The sequence below is a fragment of the Melanerpes formicivorus genome, unplaced genomic scaffold (assembly GCF_026170545.1).
Source record: "Melanerpes formicivorus ecotype bairdi unplaced genomic scaffold, bMelFor1.0.p_v2 SCAF_103, whole genome shotgun sequence".
NCBI classification, from domain to species: domain Eukaryota; kingdom Metazoa; phylum Chordata; class Aves; order Piciformes; family Picidae; genus Melanerpes; species Melanerpes formicivorus.
The window spans coordinates 1,730,593-1,750,621 of record NW_027142455.1 but is presented as its reverse complement, the minus strand read 5'-3'; the positions used below and the strand labels follow the sequence as shown (position 1 = coordinate 1,750,621).

At 60.6% G+C, this 20,029-nt stretch overlaps 1 protein-coding gene across 3 annotated transcripts in view; it reads left to right on the top strand.

Moving 5' to 3' along the window:
* Positions 1–20,029, top strand: part of SLC25A22 (solute carrier family 25 member 22) — a 91,314-nt gene that overhangs the window by 42,322 nt on the left and 28,963 nt on the right. For all 3 annotated transcript variants that reach the window (XM_068166688.1, XM_068166689.1, XM_068166690.1), the window contains exons 3-5: positions 1,952–2,077; positions 8,878–8,933; positions 16,834–16,924. In XM_068166688.1, coding sequence (XP_068022789.1) covers positions 1,952–2,077; positions 8,878–8,933; positions 16,834–16,924 — 273 coding nt within the window. The remainder of the gene's footprint in view (positions 1–1,951; positions 2,078–8,877; positions 8,934–16,833; positions 16,925–20,029) is intronic.

The window sequence follows — 20,029 nt, the reverse complement described above, 5'->3', positions numbered from 1 at the left end:
TAGATGTAAACTTCCCTCTGTGTGTGGTGGTGCCTGGAGCCCAGAGGTGCTGGGAGCCTGCCCCTGGCTGCTCTGGGTGTCACTCAGCACTTCCCAGTGGGAGCAGGAAAGGGCCCTGGCTTGGAGGCAGAGGCAGGCAGCCAGGCTGGGGTTTGAGCAGGAGCTCTGAGCTCTCTGTGCCTGGGCTGGGCTTTCTCTGGCCTCCTGCTTCCTGTGTGTTCCCCTGGCCCCGGGCTGGGGCTGGAAGTGGTTTCCTGGAGCTGCTCCTGGGCTGCCAGCTGGGCTCTGTGCTGGGCTCCTTCCCACAGCCCCTGCTTGGCTGAGGATCTGACTGCAGTGCTGAGCAGCATCTGCCAGCAAAGCTGCTGCCTGGGATGCCCTCAGGCCTCCCTGCAGCCTGGCTGCCTGGGGTCAGGCCAGCACCCTGCCCCTTGTCCTTCAGGGAGACCCTCAGGTCCTTGGGCCCTGTCTGGCTTAGGGGTTTGGCTCCAGCAGGGGTTTGTCCTGGTGCCAGGTGCTGCTTCCCCTCCTGCCCTGGGGCTGTGGAGCCTGGAGAGGAGCAGCCTGAGAGGACATCTGATGAATGTCTGTAAATCCCTGAGGGGTGGATGGCAGGAAGGGGCCAGGCTCTGCTCAGTGCTGTCCTGGCACAGGACAAGGGGCAGTGGACACAAACTGCAACCCAGGAGGTTCCACCCCAGTGTGAGGAGGAACTCCCATCCCTGGAGCTGTTCCAGGGGAGGCTGGAGAGGGCTCTGGGCAGCCTGCTCCAGGGGAGGATGTCCCTGCTGGGTGCAGGGCTTGGGCTGGAGGAGCTCTGGAGCTCTCTCCTGGCCTGGAGCACTCTGGTTCTGGAGACATTCTATGGTTCCAGGGCTTGTGGCCATCATCAGGGGCCTGGAAGCCTTGAACTGTGTCACATCCATCCTGTGCACTCCATGCTGTCCCTGAGGGAGTGCCACCAGCAGGGCTGAGGGGGTTGGGCTCTTCTCCCAGGCACCCAGCACCAGAACAAGAGGACACAGTCTCAGGCTGTGCCAGGGGAGGTTTAGGCTGGAGGTGAAGAGGAAGTTCTTCCCAGAGAGAGTTGTTAGCCATGGGAATGTGCTGCCCAGGGAGGTGGTGGAGTCCCCATCCCTGGAGGTGTTCAAGAGGGGATTGGATGTGGCACTTGGTGCCATGGTTGAGTTGTCAGGAGGTGCTGGGTGACAGCTTGGACTTGGTGATCTCTGAGGTCTTTTCCAACCTTATTGATTCTATGATTCTTGGGTGTGAGGCTGCTGGAGCAGGCTGCCCAGAGAGGTTGTGGAGTCTCCTCTGGAGCCTTCCCAGCCCTGTCTGGATGTGTTCTGGGTGACCTGAGCTGGATTCTGTGGTTCTGCTCTGGCAGGGGGGTTGGACTGGATGATCTCTTTGGGTCCCTTCCAGCCCCTCAGACCTGTGAGCCTGTGATCCTGTGATGCTTTGTGAGCCTGTGATCCTTTATGAGCCTGTGATCCTGTGAGCCTGTGATCCTTTATGAGCCTGTGATCCTGTGAGCCTGTGATGCTTTGTGAGCCTCAAACTCCTGTTTCATGGAGCAGTTGATGCTTTCTCTCTGTTCCCCTTGCTCCTCTCAGCTGACAGTGCCAGGTTCACTCACAGAGCTGTCAGGGCTGGAAGGGGCCTCAAGGCTCAGCCGTTTCCAACCCCCCTGCCGTGGGCAGGGACACCTCCCAGGGTTGCCCAAAGCCACAACCAGCCTGGCTTTGAGACCCCCCCAGGGAAGCTGTGAGCCTTTGTGCAGCCTGGCCCCGAGGCAGCCCTCCCTGGCTGGCTGCTGGGGGTCGGGGTGGGACAGCCTCTGGCTGGGTTGGCTTCGGTGCTGCCCGAGCTCTGCTCTGCCCTCCTTCCCCCCCCTGCTGTCCTGCCAGCACTCAGGCAGCTCCCTGTGTGTGTCTTGTGCCCGCAGTCTGCCTGCCAAGCTGATCAATGGAGGGATAGCCGGCCTCATCGGGGTCACCTGTGTCTTCCCCATCGACCTGGCCAAGACTCGCCTGCAGAACCAGCAGAATGGGCAGCGGATGTACACCAGCCTGTGAGTACCCCCGGGGGAGGCCTCCCACCCCCTCACCCCCTGCCAGCCACCCCTGCAGCCCTGCCAAAGCCAGGGGAAAGCCTGCACCAAGCTGGGCTGGAGCAGGGAGAGTCCAGAAGGCAGCTTGGGAGAGCCAGCCCCAGGGGCTCTGCGGAGCTGTGCCAGGGGCAGGGAGCAGGGAGCTCATCCTGCCCTGTGCTCTGCACTGCTCAGGCCACAGCTTGAGTCCTGTGTCCAGCTCTGGGCCACTCAGTTCAAGAAGGACACTGAGAGACTTGAAGGTGTCCAGAGAAGGGCAAGAAAGCTGGGGAGGGGTCTGGAGCACAGCCCTGTGAGGAGAGGCTGAGGGAGCTGGGGTTGCTTAGCCTGGAGAAGAGGAGGCTCAGGGGAGACCTCATTGCTCTCTCCAACTTCCTGAAGGGAGGTTGGAGCCAGGTGGGGGTTGGGCTCTTCTCCCAGGCACCCAGCACCAGAACAAGAGGACACAGTCTCCAGCTGTGCCAGGGGAGGTTTAGACTGGAGGTGAGGAAGAAATTCTTCCCAGCAAGAAAGATTGGCCATGGGAATGTGCTGCCCAGGGAGGTGGTGGAGTCCCCATCCCTGGAGGTGTTCAAGAGGGGATTGGATGTGGCACTTGGTGCCATGGTTTAGTCATGAGGTCTGTGGTGAGAGCTTGGACTTGATGGTCTTTGAGGTCTCTTCCAACCTTGGTGATACTGTGAGACTGTGAGCTGGAAGAGAGAAGACTGAGAGTGGAGAGGAGGAAGAAATGGTTGAGAGTGAGGCTGGGGAGACTCTGGCACAGGCTGCCCAGGGAGGCTGTGGCTGCCTCCTGCCTGGAGGTGTTGAGGACCAGGCTGGATGAGGCCCTGAGCAGCCTGTGCTGGTGGGAGGTGTCCCTGCCCATGGCAGGGGGCTGGAGCTGGCTGAGCTTTGAGCTCCCTTCCAGCCTGAGCCATGCTGGGTTTCGCTGGGGGGCTGTGCCCCATACTCAGCATTTGCTGGGGGGTTGTGCAGTTGAGTCTCCTGCCCCCCCCTTGCTCCTCCACAGCTCTGTTTGCCCTTTGCCTGCCCAGGGGAATGGGAGGCAGAGTGGGGCTGGGAAGGAGATGCTAAATGCCACAGAGTCACAGGGTGCTCTGGGCTGGAAGGGAGCTGCAGAGCTCCTCCAGCCCAACCCTCTGCACTCAGCAGGGACATCCTCCCCTGGAGCAGGTTGCCCAGAGCCCTCTCCAGCCTCCCCTTCCTCATGGGTGGAGTTTCTGGGCCTCCTTGCTGTAGCTGAGGATGTTTGATTCTGCATGAGCTTGGCTTGGAGACCCTGAGGTGCCACAGCAGCCTCCCCTGCCAGTGCTCCCTGCTCCCTCCTTTGGGTTGTGTCCTGCTCCTGTGGATTGCTGTGGACTGAGGATCACTTCTGCCCCTGGCCTGGTAGATGGCAGCAGGAGGAGGGAGGGTTTGTGGCTGCCCTGGGCAGTGCATGCCAGGAGGGCTCCTCTCTGGAGGGCCACTCAGCAGCAGGGAGGCTTTTAAGTGGAGTGCAGATCTGATCCATAGCCAGGAGCTGTGGGATGAGAGATGACTGAGGAACACCCAGGATGTGTCCTGGCCACCTGGGCTGGCTCCTCCTCAGCCTGAGGCAGAGCCTGGGAGTGAGTAATGCTGGAGAGCTCCTCTGGTGCTGGCAGAGCAAGCTTGGGCTGGTGGGGACAGATCATAGAATCAATAAGGTTGGAAAAGACCTCAGAGAGCATCAAGTTCAACCTCTCACCCAGCACCTCCTGACAGCTCAACCATGGCTCCAAGTGCTGGAAAGGTCCTTTGGGGGCCAAGGAGCCAGCAGGGACTGCCCCTCTGCTCTGCTCTGCCTGGTCCTGAACCCCTCCAGGCAGGAGGCAGCCACAGCCTCCCTGGGCTGCCTGTGCCAGAGCCTCCCCAGCCTCACTCTCAACAATTTCTTCCTCCTTTCCACTCTCAATCTCCTCTCTCCCAGCTCAAAGCCATTGTTCCTCAGCCCTTGTCCAAAGGGCCAGCCTCACTGGCAAGATCTCAGTTCCTGCAGCTCTCTTCACTCTGGGACTAGCTCAAGGGACACTCCTGCATGGGCAGAGCTTTCCTCTCCTTTTCCCCTCCAGGGGGTGCAAAGCTGAACGCTGCCAGCCCAGCCCCAGCATGTCCTGGGCTGATCCCCAGCAGTGTGGGCAGCAGGGGCAGGGAGGGGATTCTGCCCCTCTGCTCTGCTCAGACCCCCCCTGCAGTGCTGGGGAAGCTCTGGAGCCCTCAGCACAGCCAGGGAGCTGCTGGAGCAGGGCCAGAGGAGGCCACAGTAGTGCTGGCAGGGCTGGAAGCCCTCTGCTGGGAGGCCAGGCTGAGAGAGTTGGCCTTGGGCAGCCTGCAGAGGAGAAGGCTGCAGGAGACCTTCTGGTGGCCTTGCAGTGCTCCAAGGGCTGAGCAGAGAGCTGGGGACAGAGGTTGGAGCAGGGCCTGTTGGGCCAGGCCCAGGGGGGATGGTTGGAACTGCAAGAGGGAGATGGAGAGTGGAGAGAAGGAGAAATGCTTGGTGCTGAGGGTGGGGAGAGCCTGGCCCAGGCTGCCCAGGGAGACCCAATCCAGGAAGCATTTCAGGGCAGGTTGTTTGTGCAGGGGTTGGACCAGGTGACCTTTAAAGATCCCTTCCAGCCCAACCCAGTCTGGGATCCTGTGATTCTTACCTTGAAAGAGGCAGACACTGGGACAGGCCTGAGGGCTGGAGGGAGCCAGGCCTTGGGTACCTGCCTTTGGGTCTCCTTTTCTCCATGAAGAGGAAAGAACTGGGCATGGCCTTGGCTCCACCTGGCCCTGCTGCAACCTGAGGGGCTGGGAGTGAGGTGGAAGCCTTCTGGTGAGGCTGCAGGGCTGTGAGATCCTGGTCCTGCTCCCTGCTCTGCCACAGGGTGTGCCAAGCAGCACTGCTGGCTCAGGGCAAGCTCCAGCAGGGTGGTGGAAGGGCTTGGTGGGGGGCACCAGCCTGGAGCAGGCTGCCCAGAGAGGCTGTGGAGTCTCCTGGTGTGGAGAGCTTCCAACCCGCCCTGGGCATTGTGCTGCTGGGCAAGCTGCTGGGGGTGCCCTGCTGGGGCAGGTGCCCTGCTTTGGACTGGGTGAGCTCCAGAGCTCCCTTTCCAACCCTCCCCTTGCTGGGATTCAGCATGGCTTCAGCAAGGGCAAATCCTGCCTGACCAACCTGGTGGCCTTCCCTGAGCAGGTGACAACATCAATAGCTGAGGGGAGAGCAGCTGATGTCGTTTGCCTGGAGCTGAGCACAGCCTTCCACACTGTCCCACACCACAGCCTGGTCTCCAGGCTGGTGACACATGGGTGTGATGGGTGACCACTGGATGGATACAGAACTGGCTTGAGGGCTGCACCCAGAGAGTGGCTGTCCATGGGTCCATGGCCCAGGGGAGGCCAGGGACAAGCAGAGTCCCTCAGGGATCAGTCCTGGGCCCAGGCTTGTTCAACATCTCTGTGGGTGCCAGGGACAGTGGCACTGAGTGCACCCTCAGCAGGGTTGCTGATGACACCAAGCTGTGTGGGGCAGCAGACAGCTGGAGGGAAGGGATCCATCCAGAGGGAGCTGGGCAGGCTGCAGAGGTGGGCACAAGCCAACCTCAGGAGGTTCAACCAGACCAAGGGCAGGGTCCTGCAGCTGGGGGGAGGCAATCCCAGGCACAAATGCAGGCTGGGCAGGGACTGGCTGGAAAGCAGCCCTGAGGAGAGAGCCTTGGGGGTGCTGGGGGAGGAGAAGCTCAGCAGGAGCTCTCAGTGTGCACTTGCAGCCCAGAAAGCCAAGCAGAGCCTGGGCTGCAGCAGGAGAAGTGTGGCCAGCAGGGCAAGGGAGGTGATTCTCCCCCTCTGCTCAGCTCTGGGGAGACCCCACCTGCAGTACTGCCTCCAGTTCTGGAGCCCCTATGACAAGAGGGATCTGGAGGTGCTGGAAGGTGTCCAGAGCAGGGCCAGGAGGATGATCAGAGGGCTGGAGCACCTCTCCTGTGAGGACAGACTGAAGGGGTTGGGGCTGTTCAGTCTGGAGAAGAGAAGGCTCCCAGTTGACCTCATTGTGGCCTTCCAGGATCTGAAGGGGGCTCCAGGAAGGCTGGGGAGGGACTGCTCAGGATCTCAGGGAGTGCTAGGACTAGGGGGAATGGAATGAAGCTGGAGGTGGGGAGATTGAGGCTGGAGGGGAGGAGGAAGTTCTTCCCCATGAGAGTGGTGAAGCCCTGGACTGGGTTGTGCAGGGAGGTGGTTGGGGCCCTGTCCCTGGAGGTGTTTAAGGCCAGGCTGGCTGAGGCTGTGGCCAGGCTGATCTAGTGTGGGGTGTCCCTGCCCATGGCAGGGGGGTTGGAACTGGATGATCCTTGTGCTCCCTTCCAACCCTGACTGGTTCTATGGTTCTATGATTCCATGACAGTAGAAGGTGCCCTGGGATCTATGGGGCTGCTCCCCAGTGAGGTGAGTGCCTGGCAGCTGCAGGAGCTGGGGAGGGGAGTGAAAAACTGGGTCCTGGAAGATAGAGGGAGACACAGCAGAGAGGGGCAACTGATTGCAGTGCAGGATGGGCTCCTCACAAACCACCCCAAACAGGGCTGCCCTGAGCAGCCTTGACCTAAGTGGGGCCACAAAGCCCTTGAGGGGACTCAGTGTTTCCTTCTGCCCCACCTCCCCAGGCTGCGAGTGGAGATGAAGTTACCTCCCTGTGTTGCCACAGCTTTTGGAGGTGTGTTCTGTGTCCCTCAGCCACACTTCCCCTCCTGCTGCTCCAGAGAGCCCTTGCTCCCTCAGTCACCCACACATGCATGCATGGGCACCTCTGCCTTCCCCTCTGGCCACCACAGCTCCTTCCCAAGGAGCCCACAGCAGCCTCCAGCCAGCACCTGGGCTTCGTGGAGCTGTGCTCCAGAGAGGGAAGCTCTGCCCTGGGCTCTGAGCTGCCTTCCCCAGGTGCCCCTCTGGATTTGTCAGGTGTGTGCCTGGGCCTTGCCCAGGCTTGGAGCCCTTCCCAGCTCTGCACAGCTCTCCATTCCCACCCCTGTGGGTGAAAGAGAGGAGGTGGCAGATTTCCCCTGGGAGCAGAGTCCTGCCTGTGCTCTGCCCCAGGGCCAGAGCTCTGAGTGCTGGCTGCCTGCTGTGGCAGCTGGAGTGTTCCAAGGGCCTGCTGTAGTCTGTGTGGGAGGGGGCAGAGGGCTGAGCAGCTGAGGCCATCTCCTCTATGTGCCTCCTGTTGAGCTGCACACCAGTGAGCCAAGCAAGTCAGCTTTGGGCCAGGGTTACCTCCCTTATTTCCCCTTCCACAGCTGGAGTTACAAACAGAATCATAGAATGGTTTGGGGCTGGAAAAGGTCTCTGAGCTCACCCAGTCCAACCCCCAGCCCAGCCCCACCATGGCCACCAAGCCCTGCCCCCAGCTGCCATGGCCACAGGAACCCCTCCAGCCATGGGGACTCCACCACCTCCCTGGGCAGCCTCTGCCAGGCCCTGACCACTCTGACACCAAAGACATTTCTCCTCCTCTCCAACCCAAGCCTCCCCTGGCACAATTCCAGGCCAGTTCCTCTCCTTCTCTCCCCTGAGACTGGGGGGCAGAGCCCAACCCCCAGCTCCCTGCAGCCTCCTCTCAGGGAGCTGCAGAGAGCAATGAGGTCTCCCTCAGCCTCCTCCTCTCCAGGCTGAACATGTGCCTGGAGATCTGCTCAAGCTGCTCAAGTGTGTGTGCCACAGGGGACCCTGGGTAAACAGCCTCACAGTCACTCCTTTCCCTCTGTGTTTCATGGAATCACAGAGTGCTGGGGGGTGGAAGGGGCCTCCAGAGATCACCCAGCCCAACCGCCTGCCAGAGCTGGGCACCCAGGGCAGGGCACACAGCAACACAGCCTGGGAGGGCTTGGAAGTCTCCACACCAGGAGACTCCACAGCCTCTCTGGGCAGCCTGCTCCAGGCCTCCAGCACCCTCACAGCAAGGAAGTTCCTCCTCATGTCCAAGTAGCTGTTGCCACCAGCTGGGGATTCCAGAGCCCCTGTGACTGAGGGGCTGGAGCTGGGCTCAGGCCTGAGCCAACCCTCATCCAGCTCAGGGCTTTGCTGACAAACCACAAACAGCCACCCCCTAAGGAACTGGGTTTGTGCTCATAGAATCACAGAGCTGGCAGGGCTGGGAGGGAGCTCAAGGCTCAGCCAGCTCCAACCCCCTGCCATGGGCAGGGACACCTCACACCACAGCAGCTTGCTCACAGCCACCTCCAGCCTGGCTGCAAACACCTCCAGGCAGGAGGCTTCCACCACCTCCCTGGGCAGCCTGTGCCAGGCTCTCACCACCCTCCTGGCCAACAACTTCTTCCTCACAGCCAATCTCAAGCTCCCCACTTCTAGTTCTGCTCCATCCCCCCCAGTCCTATCCCTCCCTGACCCCCTCCAAAGTCCCTCCCCAGCTTGCTTGGAGCCCCCTGCAGCTCCTGGAAGGCCACCAGAAGGTCTCCTGGGAGCCTTCTCCTCTCCAGACTGAACAGCCTGAACTGTGCCCTGGGGCTGATGTGCCTCTGTCTCCCCTGGGTGCTGATGTGTCTCTGTCTCCCCTGGGTGCTTGATGTGTCTCTGTCTCCCCTGGGTGCTGATGTGTCTCTGCCTCCCCTGGGTGCTTGATGTGTCTCTGTCTTCCCGGGTGGCTGATGTGCCTCTGTGTCCCCTGGGTGCTGATGTGCCTGTGTCTCCCCTGGGTGCTTGATGTGCCTGTGTCTCCCCTGGTGGCTGATGTCTTTCTCTGCCTGCAGGTCTGACTGCCTCCTCAAAACCATCCGCTCCGAGGGCTACTTCGGCATGTACCGGGGTAAGTGATGGTCCTGCTGGCAGCGCTGCTGGGGGAGTGGGGAGGAGGCAGGCAAAGCCTTCAGCTCTGCCCTGTCTCTGGGCACCACTGCACAAAGCCTGGTCCCATCCTCCTGACAGTCTCACAGTCTCACAGTATCACCAAGGTTGGAAGAGACCTCAAAGATCACCGAGTCCACCCTGTCATCACAGACCTCATGACTAAACCATGGCACCAAGTGCCACATCCAATCCTCTCTTGAACACCTCCAGGGATGGGGACTCCACCACCTCCCTGGGCAGCACATCCCAATGGCTAACAACTCTCTCTGGGAAGAACTTTCTCCTCACCTCCAGCCTAAACCTCCCCTGGCACAGCCTGAGACTGTGTCCTCTTGTTCTGGTGCTGATTGCCTGGGAGAAGAGCCCAACCCCCACCTGGCTCCAACCTCCCTTCAGGGAGTTGGAGAGAGCAAGAAGGTCTCCCCTGAGCCTCCTCTTCTCCAGGCTAAGCAACCCCAGCTCCCTCAGCCTCTCCTCACAGGGCTGTGCCCCAGACCCCTCCCCAGCTTTCTTGCCCTTCTCTGGACACCTTCCAGCAGCTCAACCTCCTTCCTAACCTGAGGAGCCCAGAGCTGGACACAGGACTCAAGGTGTGGCCTAACCAGTGCAGAGTACAGGGGCACAAGGACTTCTGTGCTCCTGCTGGCCACACTGTTCCTGATGCAGGCCAGGATGCCCTTGGCCTTCTTGGCCCCGTGGGCACACTGCTGGCTCATGTTCAGCCTACCATCAACCAGCACCCCCAGGTCCCTCTCTGCCTGGCTGCTCTCAGCCACTCTGCCCCCAGCCTGTAGCACTGCCTGGGGTTGCTGTGGCCAAAGTGCAGCCCCTGGCACTTGGACTTGTTGAATGCCATCCTCTTGGCCTCTGCCCATCTGTCCAGCCTGGCAAGGTCCCTCTGCAGAGCCCTTCCTGCCCTCTCACTGACCAACATCTGACCCCCACCCCTGAAGCATTGCTCAGCACTGGTGAGATCCCCCTCAGGCTGCTCCTCCCCAGCCCAGACAGCCCCAGGGCTCTCAGCCTCTCCTCCCCAGGGAGATGGCCTCAGCACCTCTGCAGCCCTGTCCTGGCTCCTTGGCTGTGGCTCTTGCAGCTGTGAGTCCCTCAGCTGCCCTGAAGCCTTTCCTGCTGCAAACACAGAACCCTTGCCATTCTTTCCTTGCAAGGTCATGAGGGCAGTGTGAACCACTCCTGACTTTGCTGCAGGCAGAGGAAGATGTGGGATACCTTCCTGGCCTGTGCAGTGGCTCAGCTGGCACTGAGCTCTGCCTCCTCTGCCCTGCTGCTGCTCGGCTGCCCGGACCTGCAGGCTTTACCTCCCAGGCCTCAGAGAGCATTCTTCATGCCACTCACTGCCAGGAGGGAGCCAGTCCTTGCTCTTCTGTTTCTGCCAGCAGGACTCTGGAGAGGCTGTTGGCAGCAGTAACCTCTCTTGCCACCCCTTTCAGAGCTCCTGGCTGGAGGGCAGTGCCCCTGGGAGCAGCCTCTCCTTGCCCAGCTCGCCTGTGGGCGTGCTGGGGGAGTGGGCTGGATGCTGGGGGTGGATTGGCTGCCTGGTTCCAGCTTTTTTCCGGGGCAGCAAGACAAATAACCCTGAGGAAGCTTGGCAGGCTCCATCTTCAGTGCCAGCTGGGACATGTTCCCTCTTCAGCTTTCCCAGAGACCGGCTGCTTCGCTGCTGCCGGCCGGGAAGGGAGCTTGGGCTGGAAGTAGGCAGTGGCAGGCAGCTGGCTGGGGAGCAGGAGGGAGAAGATCTTCCTGGAAGCTTCTAAGGGAGACTGGGGGACACAGCAGAGCTTTGGGGAGAGACAGCTGAGCCCTGGAAGGCAGAGGGGATGTGCATCTGCAGGCCACTCCTCGTTCCAAGGGGGCGGAGGGTTGTGCACAGCTCTTGCTCTTCCCAGCCAGGCTCAGTCTGCTCAGCTTGGTCCCTGTGCCACCAACTGTGTACCCCCTCCACCTAGGCAGCTGGCAGGCAAGGACTCCCTTCTCACCTCTGCCTGGTAAATCATAGAACTGGCAGGGCTGGAAGGGAGCTCAAGGCTCAGCCAGCTCCAACCCCCTGCCATGGGCAGGGACACCTCACACCACAGCAGCTTGCTCACAGCCACCTCCAGCCTGGCTGCAAACACCTCCAGGCAGGAGGCTTCCACCACCTCCCTGGGCAACCTGGGCCAGGCTCTCACCACCCACCTGGGCAACAACTTCTTCCTCACAGCCAATCTCAAGCTCCCCACTTCTAGTTCTGCTCCATCCCCCCCAGTCCTATCCCTCCCTGACCCCCTCCAAAGTCCCTCCCCAGCTTGCTTGCAGCCCCCTGCAGCTCCTGGAAGGCCACCAGAAGGTCTCCTGGGAGCCTTCTCCTCTCCAGCCTGCACAACCCCAACTCTCTCAGGCTGTCTGCAGAGCAGAGCAGCTCCAGCCCTCTGCTCTTCCTCATGGCCAGTGGGGAGCTGAGTTTGGAGAAGCCCTTTGTGAATAGCTCCAACTCCCTCCAGAGCTTTCAGCCTGGCCATGGTGCAGAAGTGAGTCCTCCCAGCACAGCATCCTGCTCCCAGCACCTCAGCTGTGTGAGCTGAGGTCAGCAGCCCTTCCCCCCCTCTTGGGCAGAGGATGAGTAGGTAAAATCCAGGCAGGATTTGGGAACAGTCTTTTCTGGGCAGAAGGTAAAGAGCCAGCTCAGCCTTGCAGCCAGGGGAAGATTGAAATCAGGTGGTGGGCTTGGCTCCTGCTCCCTCCATCTGTCCCAGTTCCCCAGCAGAAGCTGCTGGCTGACTCACAAGCTCTTCTTTTCAGCCTTTAAGCTGAAATGGGGAGGATTGGAAGTTAATGTGCTGGAGTGGCAGCTGCTGTGCCCCCTGCAGGAGTCACAGGCCTGTCAGGCATCACTTGGCCTCTGCTGGAGGACAGAAAGGGTCCCCTTGGGCACAGCCATCCCCACTCTGTGACTTCAGCTCTCCTTCAGCTGTGAGTCAAAGCTCCTCAGCGTGGAGAGCAGTGGGGCTGGAGCTTGCAGGCTGCACTGCTGCGAGCCAGCTCCTCAGGAGAGGTGTGTGGGCAGGCACTGCTCTGTCTCAGCAGAGCTCTGGGAGGGTTCAGGGCAATCCCAACTCTTCTCTTGGCTCTTCCCCAGAATTCAGAGGGGTTCTGGAGGGGGAGGAAGAGGAGGAGGAGGTCTGTTTCCCTCAGGTTTCTGCCAGCAGAGCTGGGGGTGCTGTCTAGCCCTGTCTGTGCTCAGCAGCTGATGTTGTGCTGCCTCCAGACATGATGCCAAGGGAATGGCACTGAATCAGGCGTTGGGCTGGGTTGGAAAGGACCTTAAAGGTCATCCACTTCCAACCCCCTGCCACAGACAGGGACACCTCCTGCTAGACCAACTTGCTCAAGGCCTCATCTGACCTGGATCTGAACACTGCCAGGCTTGGAGCCTCCACAACTTCTCTGGGCAGCCTGTGCCAATGAGGCACCACCCTCATGGGGAAGGAGGTCCTCCTGAGGTCTAACCTAAGCCCAGCTTCTCCCAGCTCAAAGCCATTGTTCCTCAGCCTGGCACTCCCAGCCCTTGTCCAGAGTCCCTCCCCAGCTCTCCTGGAGCCCCTACTCCTCCTCCTGGGTCCATATTAGGCTCTTTCGTTGAGCTCCTTGGCTCTGAGACCTTCCTTATGTGAATTTCTTCCTCATCTCCAGCCTCAGTCTCCCCTCCCCAGCTCTCCTGGAGCCTCTTCAGGTACTGCAAGGCTGCTCTGAGGTCTCCCTGGAGCCTTCTCTCCTCCAGCCTAAACAGCCCCAACTCTCCCAGCCTGGCCCCACAGGGGAGATGTTCTCTGTGCTGCCTTCTGCAGTCCATCCAAAAGCCACCTACAGATCCCAGCACACATCCTGGCAAGCCCCAGTGCTGCCTGCAGAGCAGCAGGAGGCCTGGATCACGCTGGGAAGCTGCCCTTTGCTGATGACATTGGGTGGGTAACTCCTGTGGAGGTGCAGCAGTGTGTCAGCCTGCCCTGGCCCCTGCCAGCAGCACCTCCCCCATGGCACCAGTGCCATGCTGGGGATGACTCAGTCCTCTCTTTGTGGGTTGCTGCTGCCTCAGCTTGGAAGGGAGCTCAGAGGTCATCTGCTCCAAGCCCCTGCCATGGGCAGGGACACCTCCCACCAGCACAGGCTGCTCAAGGCCTCATCCAGCCTGGTCCTGAACCCCTCCAGGCAGGAGGCAGCCACAGCCTCCCTGGGCAGCCTGTGCCAGAGTCTCCCCAGCCTCACACTGCAGAGCTTCTTCCTCAGCTCCACTCTAACCCTGCTCTGCCTCAGCTCCAAACCATTCCCCCTTGGCCTGGCTCCAGACCCCCTCAGCAGAAGTCTCTCTGCAGCCTTCCTGCAGGATCCCTTCAGCTCCTGGCAGCAGCTCTGAGGTGCCCCTGGAGCCTTCTCCTCTGCAGGCTGCACAGCCCCAGCTCCCTCAGCCTGTGCTCCCAGCAGAGCTGCTCCAGCCCTGGCAGCATCTTTGTGGCCTCCTCTGGCCTCTCTCCAGCAGCTCTGAGTCCTTCTGCTGCTGGAGGCAGGGGTCCCAGCAGAGCAGAGCAGAGCAAAGGCTTCTCTTCAGAAGGATTCCTGTGGGGGAGAAGAGGGCAGCAAACTGCTTTTGCTTCTCCTTGGGTTCATTCTTCCTTCCAGCCTGCTGTCCAACATCCCATCTGCAGTGGCTGCCATGTCTCTGTGCTTGCTGTTGGCCTGTTCCTGCTCCTGGTGCTTCTGGCCTGCAGGCCAAGGTCAGCTTCAGTGGGGGGAAAGCAGAGTGGCTGGCATGGCTGGCAGGGAAGAGCCACAGAACAAGTAGGGAGTGTGGGGAAGAGCATCCAGCCAGCAGCTGAAAGATCTCATTTCTCCTCCTGCTCCAGAGAATTGAGGCTGTTATGGATTATTGAGGTCAGGGATTATCCATTCCCTGCTAAGCAGCTTTACTGAAAATATCAAAGATGCAGGAGGAAGCCCCAGGTTCATTAACTTGTCTCCAGATCCCCTGTGCTTTTTCCCCTCTGCTTGGCTTGCAGGGGAGGGAGAGGTTGCTGGGGAAGCCTCCTGCTGACCTGGAGGAGGTCAGCACCTGGAAGCCTCTCCCTTGCTTCCTTGGGGGCTTGGAGTTTGTTTTCTTTCACTCATTGAGCCCTTTGGACTGGTTTTAGAGGTTAGGCTGACACCAAGCTCCCTGGCTGACACACTGGGAGGGGAAGGGATCCATCCAGAGGGAGCTGGGCAGGCTCCAGAGCTGGGACCAAGCCACCCTCCTGAAGTTCAACAAGATCAAATGCAAGGTCCTGCAGCTGGGGCAGGGCAATCCCCAGCCCAGATCCAGGCTGGGGGAGGAGTGGCTGAGAGCAGCCTGCAGGAGAAGGCCTTGGGGGTGTCAGCTGGTGACAAACTCCCCAGGAGCCAGCAGTGGTCCCTGGCAGCCCAGAGCCAGCTGAGTGCTGAGCTGCAGCCAGAGCAGGGAGAGCAGCAGCACAGGGAGGGGATTCTGCCCCTCTGCTCTGCTCTGCTCAGCCCCCACCTGCAGCACTGCCTCCAGCTCTGGGGCCCCCAGCACAAGAAGGACCTGGAGCTGCTGGAGAGGCTCCAGAGGAGGCCACCAAGGTGAGCAGAGGCTGCAGAACCTCCCCTGTGGGGCCAGGCTGGGAGAGCTGGGGCTGTGCAGCCTGGAGAAGAGAAGGCTGCAGGGAGACCTCAGAGCAGCCTTGCAGTGCCTGAAGGGCTCCAGGAGAGCTGGGGAGGGACTCTGGCCAAGGACTGAGGGACAATGGCTTTGAGCTGGGAGAGAGGAGATTGAGAGTGGAGAGGAGGAAGAAATTGTTGAGAGTGAGGCTGGGGAGACTCTGGCACAGGCTGCCCAGGGAGGCTGTGGCTGCCTCCTGCCTGGAGGGGTTCAGGACCAGGCTGGATGAGGCCCTGAGCAGCCTGTGCTGGTGGGAGGTGTCCCTGCCCATGGCAGGGGCTGGAGCTGGCTGAGCTTTGAGACTCTCTCCCAACCCAACCCTGCTGTGAGTGTAGAAGCTGAAGGCCTTTGCTGGGTGCCATGGCTTGGGCTCAGCTTGCCCCAGGGCAGCATTCCTCTGTACTTTCTGCCCAGGCTGCTGATGGCAGAGGGAAGGGGGAAATGCCTTGGGCTGCCCAAGCCTGCCCACAGAGCCTCTTTGATTCTTACTGTGCTCTCCCTGATGATGCTGTGTCCTCTGAGCAGGGGATGTGGAGCCAAGGCCTCCTGCATCCTGGTCCAAGCTGTACCCATCCCAGCAGTGCCAGCTGTGACTTTGCTTCCTGCTCTGAGGACAGTTCCCCTCGAGCTCTGCATTTCCATGTCTAACCTGGGAGTCCTTCCTTGATGTTTGGAGGGAGGGGAGTCCATCCTGAGGGAGAGAGGACTCAGATGCCTTTCTTTAGCTGTGTTGAGCCCTCTGCAGCTCCTCTCAAATGGTGTTCAGACCTCCTGGAAGGGAACCCTGCCAAGCCTTCAGAGCCTGTGGGGAGTGCAGGCTTCCTTTGGGAAGCAGAGCTTGGGACAAGCTGTTTAAGTGTCCACAGCAAGCATTAAATGCACAAGGTAGGGCTGAGTGCTTGCAGAGGTGGCCATGGGCCAGCAGCCAGAGTGAAGGGAAGCTCCTCCAAAGGGCTTGAAGCTCACTTGGCTTCAGTGCAGGCAAGGAAAGCTTGTGGTGCTCCACCTGAGGACTTACTGAGCCTGAAGGTTTAAAGAGGAGAGAATATTCTGGAGCAGCAGTCTGATGGTGCAGAGCCCAGTGTGCTCCAAAAGGCCTCCCCCAGCCCTAAATGCTGCTGTGCATGGCCCAGAGCAGCAGCCAGGCCCTTCCCCTGGGGCAGGCACAATGCAGCCAGCTGCTGCTTGTTGCTCCTGCCCAAAGGGCTCTCCAGGCAGTGGGGAGGGGGGGACCCAAGGCTTGTTTACCCCCCAGGACCTCCATCCATGGTGCTCAGAGGGGCATTTCTGCACCTGGGGCTGGTGGTGGGCAAGAGGCCAGGGCAGCAGTGACTGTTCTGAGGGTGACACCCAGTGGAGACATCCGAGGGATGCCACTTAGCCCCAGGGCAAGCCTAGGGCTGGCTGGCCTCTGAGGAGATGAACCAGTGGCCTCCAACCAGGTCTCCCAGGGGCTCTGCCTTTCCTGGGCTGCTCTGCCTTTGGTGGTGGTGGAGCAGGCTCTGGACTAGGTGAAGTTGGAGCAGGAGGCTTTCCCTTCTCAGCATCACCAAAGGAGCTGGGGCTGGTTATTCATTCCAGCCTGCACCCCTCTCTTGGGAGGAGTGACCTGCACCCTGCTGGCTTCCCAGGAGTGCCTCCTGGGCTGTGTGAGGGGAGGTGGCCAAGGAGCTGGTAAGCCCCAGATTGGCAGGGCAGCAGGAGCACATCAGGGGATGTTTGCCAGAAGCCTGAGCTGGCAGGAGGCAGAAATCCTGATCCTTTCCAGGGGTGGTTCATGTTTCTGAAGCACTCTGGGGTGTTGGGAGCCCTCCTTCACCAGCCCCTGGCTCTGAGCAGCAGTTACAGTAGGTTCCTGAGGGACCCTAGGTGACCTCTGGAGGTCCCTTCTGACCCAGTGCACTCTGTGAGGGTGGTGAGGTACTGGAACAGCTGTGGAGGCTCCAAGCCTGGCAGCGTTCAGAGCCAGGCTGGATGAGGCCTTGAGCAGCCTGGGCTGGTGGGAGCTGTCCCTGCCCATGGCAGGGGGGTTGGAACTGGCTGAGCTTTGAGGTCTCTCCTAACCCAGCCCACTCTGTGGTTCTGTGGTGCAGTTAAAGGTTCCTTCACTGCCATTCTCCAAAGGCCTTTTCTGCCTTCCCTTGCCCAGGGGCTGCGGTGAACCTGACCCTGGTGACGCCAGAGAAGGCCATCAAGCTGGCAGCCAACGACTTCTTCCGGCATCACCTCTCCAAGGATGGGTGAGTTAAGGGCTGCAGACCTTCTCCACGCTGCTGACAAGGCACCAAGCTGCTGGAAGGAGCCTGGAGAGGCCTCAGGGCAGAGGTGGACTGGGGCAAGGAGCTGAGGGAAACAGGAGCTGACCTTGACTCTGCGGCCGGGCCGAGGGTGTCACGGCTAAAATGGGCAGTGGAAAGTCCTCCCCTGGCTGGCTGCTCCTTACCCAGGCTCCTAAAAATAGTCCCATCTGTGAAGCCAAGGGGAGCAGGGCCAGGATTTGTAGGCACAGCCTTTGAGAGGAGCCCAGTGGCGCTGCTCAGCCAGCTGCCAGGAGGAGCCTGCGCCCCGGCATCCCGTCGGATGCTGTCCTGCTCCTCAGCAGCTGGCAAACCCTCTTCTGCAGAGCCCAAACCGGGCACCCCCCTGCCCTGTGGGAGCTGGGGAAGCCTCCTGGGCAAGCTGAACTGACAAAGGGCAGTGGCAGCCTTGCCCAGCAGCTGACCTGCAAGTAAATCACAGAAGCACAGCATGGGAGGGGTTGGAAGGGACCTCCAGAGACCATCCAGTCCCAGACCCCTGCCCAAGCAGGGCACCCAGGGCAGGGCACCCAGAACACAGCCATGGGGGGCTGGAAGCTCTCCACACCAGGAGACTCCACAACCTCTCTGGGCAGCCTGCTCCAGGCCTCCAGCAACCTCCCAGGGTGAGGTATTCCTCATGCTGAGGTGGAAGCTCCTGGGTTCCAGCTCATACCCTTTGTTCCATGTCCTATTACTGGGCACCACCAAACAGAGCCTGGCACCTTCACCTTGCCCTCACCCCTCAGGTGTTTGTAGACATTGCTCAGATGCCAGGGCAGGGCACACAGGAACACAGCCAGAGAGGGTTGGAAGCTCTCCACACCAGGAGACTCCACAACCTCTCTGGGCAGCCTGCTCCAGGCTCCAGCAGCCTCACACCAGAGAAGTTTCTCCTGATGCTGAGGTGGAACCTCCTGGGTTCCACTTTGTGTCCATTGCCTCCTGTCCTGTCCCTGGGCACCACTGAGCAGAGCCTGGCCCCTTCCTGCCCCCCACCCCTCAGGTATTTACAGACATTGCTCAGATCCCTCTCAGCCTTCTCCTCTGCAGGCTCTCAGCCCCAGGGCTCAGCCTTCCCTCCTCACACAGCTGCTCCAGGCCCTTCAGCATCCTCACAGCCTGCCCTGGCCTCTCTCCAGCAGTTCCCTGCCCCTCTGGAGCTGGGCAGCCCAGAGCTGGTCACCATGCTCCAGCTGTGGTCTCAGCAGGGCAGAGCAGAGGGGCAGCAGAGCCTCCCCAGCCCTGCTGGCCACACTGCTCTCGCTGCACCCATCCTGAAGCAGCACAGTCCTGGCTGCCTTGCAAGTGGGGCTGGCTCATGTGAGTCAAACAGGGGCAGCTGAGAGGGGCTGGCCCCTGAGGATGTTGTTGTCACCAAGATACTTCCCTTGCAGTTTGGAGAACCTTCACAGCCAGCCCTGAGACAGAGACAGGCAGTGGGGGGCACTGCCTCCAGCCCCCAGGGACGGCAGGAAGCAAAGCCTGGGATGTGATCCTGGCTCAGGAGCCCGGGGGTGGGCAGGAGCCTTGCTGCAGGTCAGGGAAGCAGTGAGGCTGGAAAAGACCTCCAGGACCATCCAGTCCAACCACCAGCCTGCACTGCACTGCTCTGCTGAGCCATGGCCCTCAGCACCACAGCCACACAGCTCCTGAGCCCCTCCGCCCCTGCCCGGGGCAGCCTGGGCCAGGGCTCGGCCAGAGCGGCTTGGCCTAGCAGCTGCCAGCAGCCTTGCGCCTGGCTGCGGCGCGGCACAGGTCAGCAGCTGCAGGGCAGAGCAGGGACAGACAGACAGACACAGCTGCAGGGCAGAGCAGGGACAGACAGACAGACAGAGCTGCAGGGCAGAGCAGGGACAGACAGACAGACACAGCTGCAGGGCAGAGCAGGGACAGACAGACAGACAGAGCTGCAGGGCAGAGCAGGGACAGACAGACAGACAGAGCTGCAGGGCAGAGCAGGGACAGACAGACACAGCTGCAGGGCAGAGCAGGGACAGACAGACAGACAGAGCTGCAGGGCAGAGCAGGGACAGACAGACACAGCTCCAGTGCAGAGCATAGACAGACAGACAGACAGAGCTCCAGTGCAGAGCATGGACAGACAGAGCTCCAGTGCAGAGCATGGACAGACAGAGCTCCAGTGCAGAGCATAGACAGACAGACACAGCTCCAGTGCAGAGCATAGACAGACAGACAGAGCTCCAGTGCAGAGCATGGACAGACAGACACAGCTGCAGGGCAGAGCATAGACAGACAGACAGACAGAGCTCCAGTGCAGAGCATGGACAGACAGACAGAGCTCCAGTGCAGCTCATGGACAGACAGACACAGCTGCAGTGCAGAGCATGGACAGACAGACACAGCTCCAGTGCAGAGCATAGACAGACAGACAGACAGAGCTCCAGTGCAGCTCATGGACAGACAGACACAGCTCCAGTGCAGAGCATGGGCAGACAGACACGGCTCCAGTGCAGAGCATGGGCAGACAGACAGACACAGCTCCAGTGCAGAGCATGGACAGACAGACAGAGGCTCAGTGGAGCTGCTGGACAGACAGACAGAGGCTCAGTGGAGCTCCTGGCCAGACAGACAGAGGCTCAGTGGAGCTGCTGGCCAGACAGACAGAGGTTGAGTGGAGCTCCTGGGCAGACAGACAGAGGTTCAGAGGAGCTCATGGACAGACAGACAGATTTCAGTGGAGCTGCTGGCCAGACAGACAGATTTCAGTGGGGCTCCTGGCCAGACAGACAGATTTCAGTGGGGCTCCTGGCCTGCCCCAGGCAGCTGATTTGGGCTTTTCTCCTGTGCCTGTTCTCTCCCTGCTGGACTCGTTTCCCCTCCCCAGCTGCCATCTGTCTGTGAGTCACCAGCCCACAGCACTCTGCTTTGCTGCCTCTTCAAACAGTGTCTCCTGTGCTTGCTCAGGCAGTGGGAAGGAGCCACCAAGTCCTCCTTGCTCCTCCCTGCTGCCAGGAGCTGGCTCTGAGCCCTGAGGCAGGCAGCACAGCAAGCCCTGGGCTGGGACCCAGGGGCACAGCCAGCTCT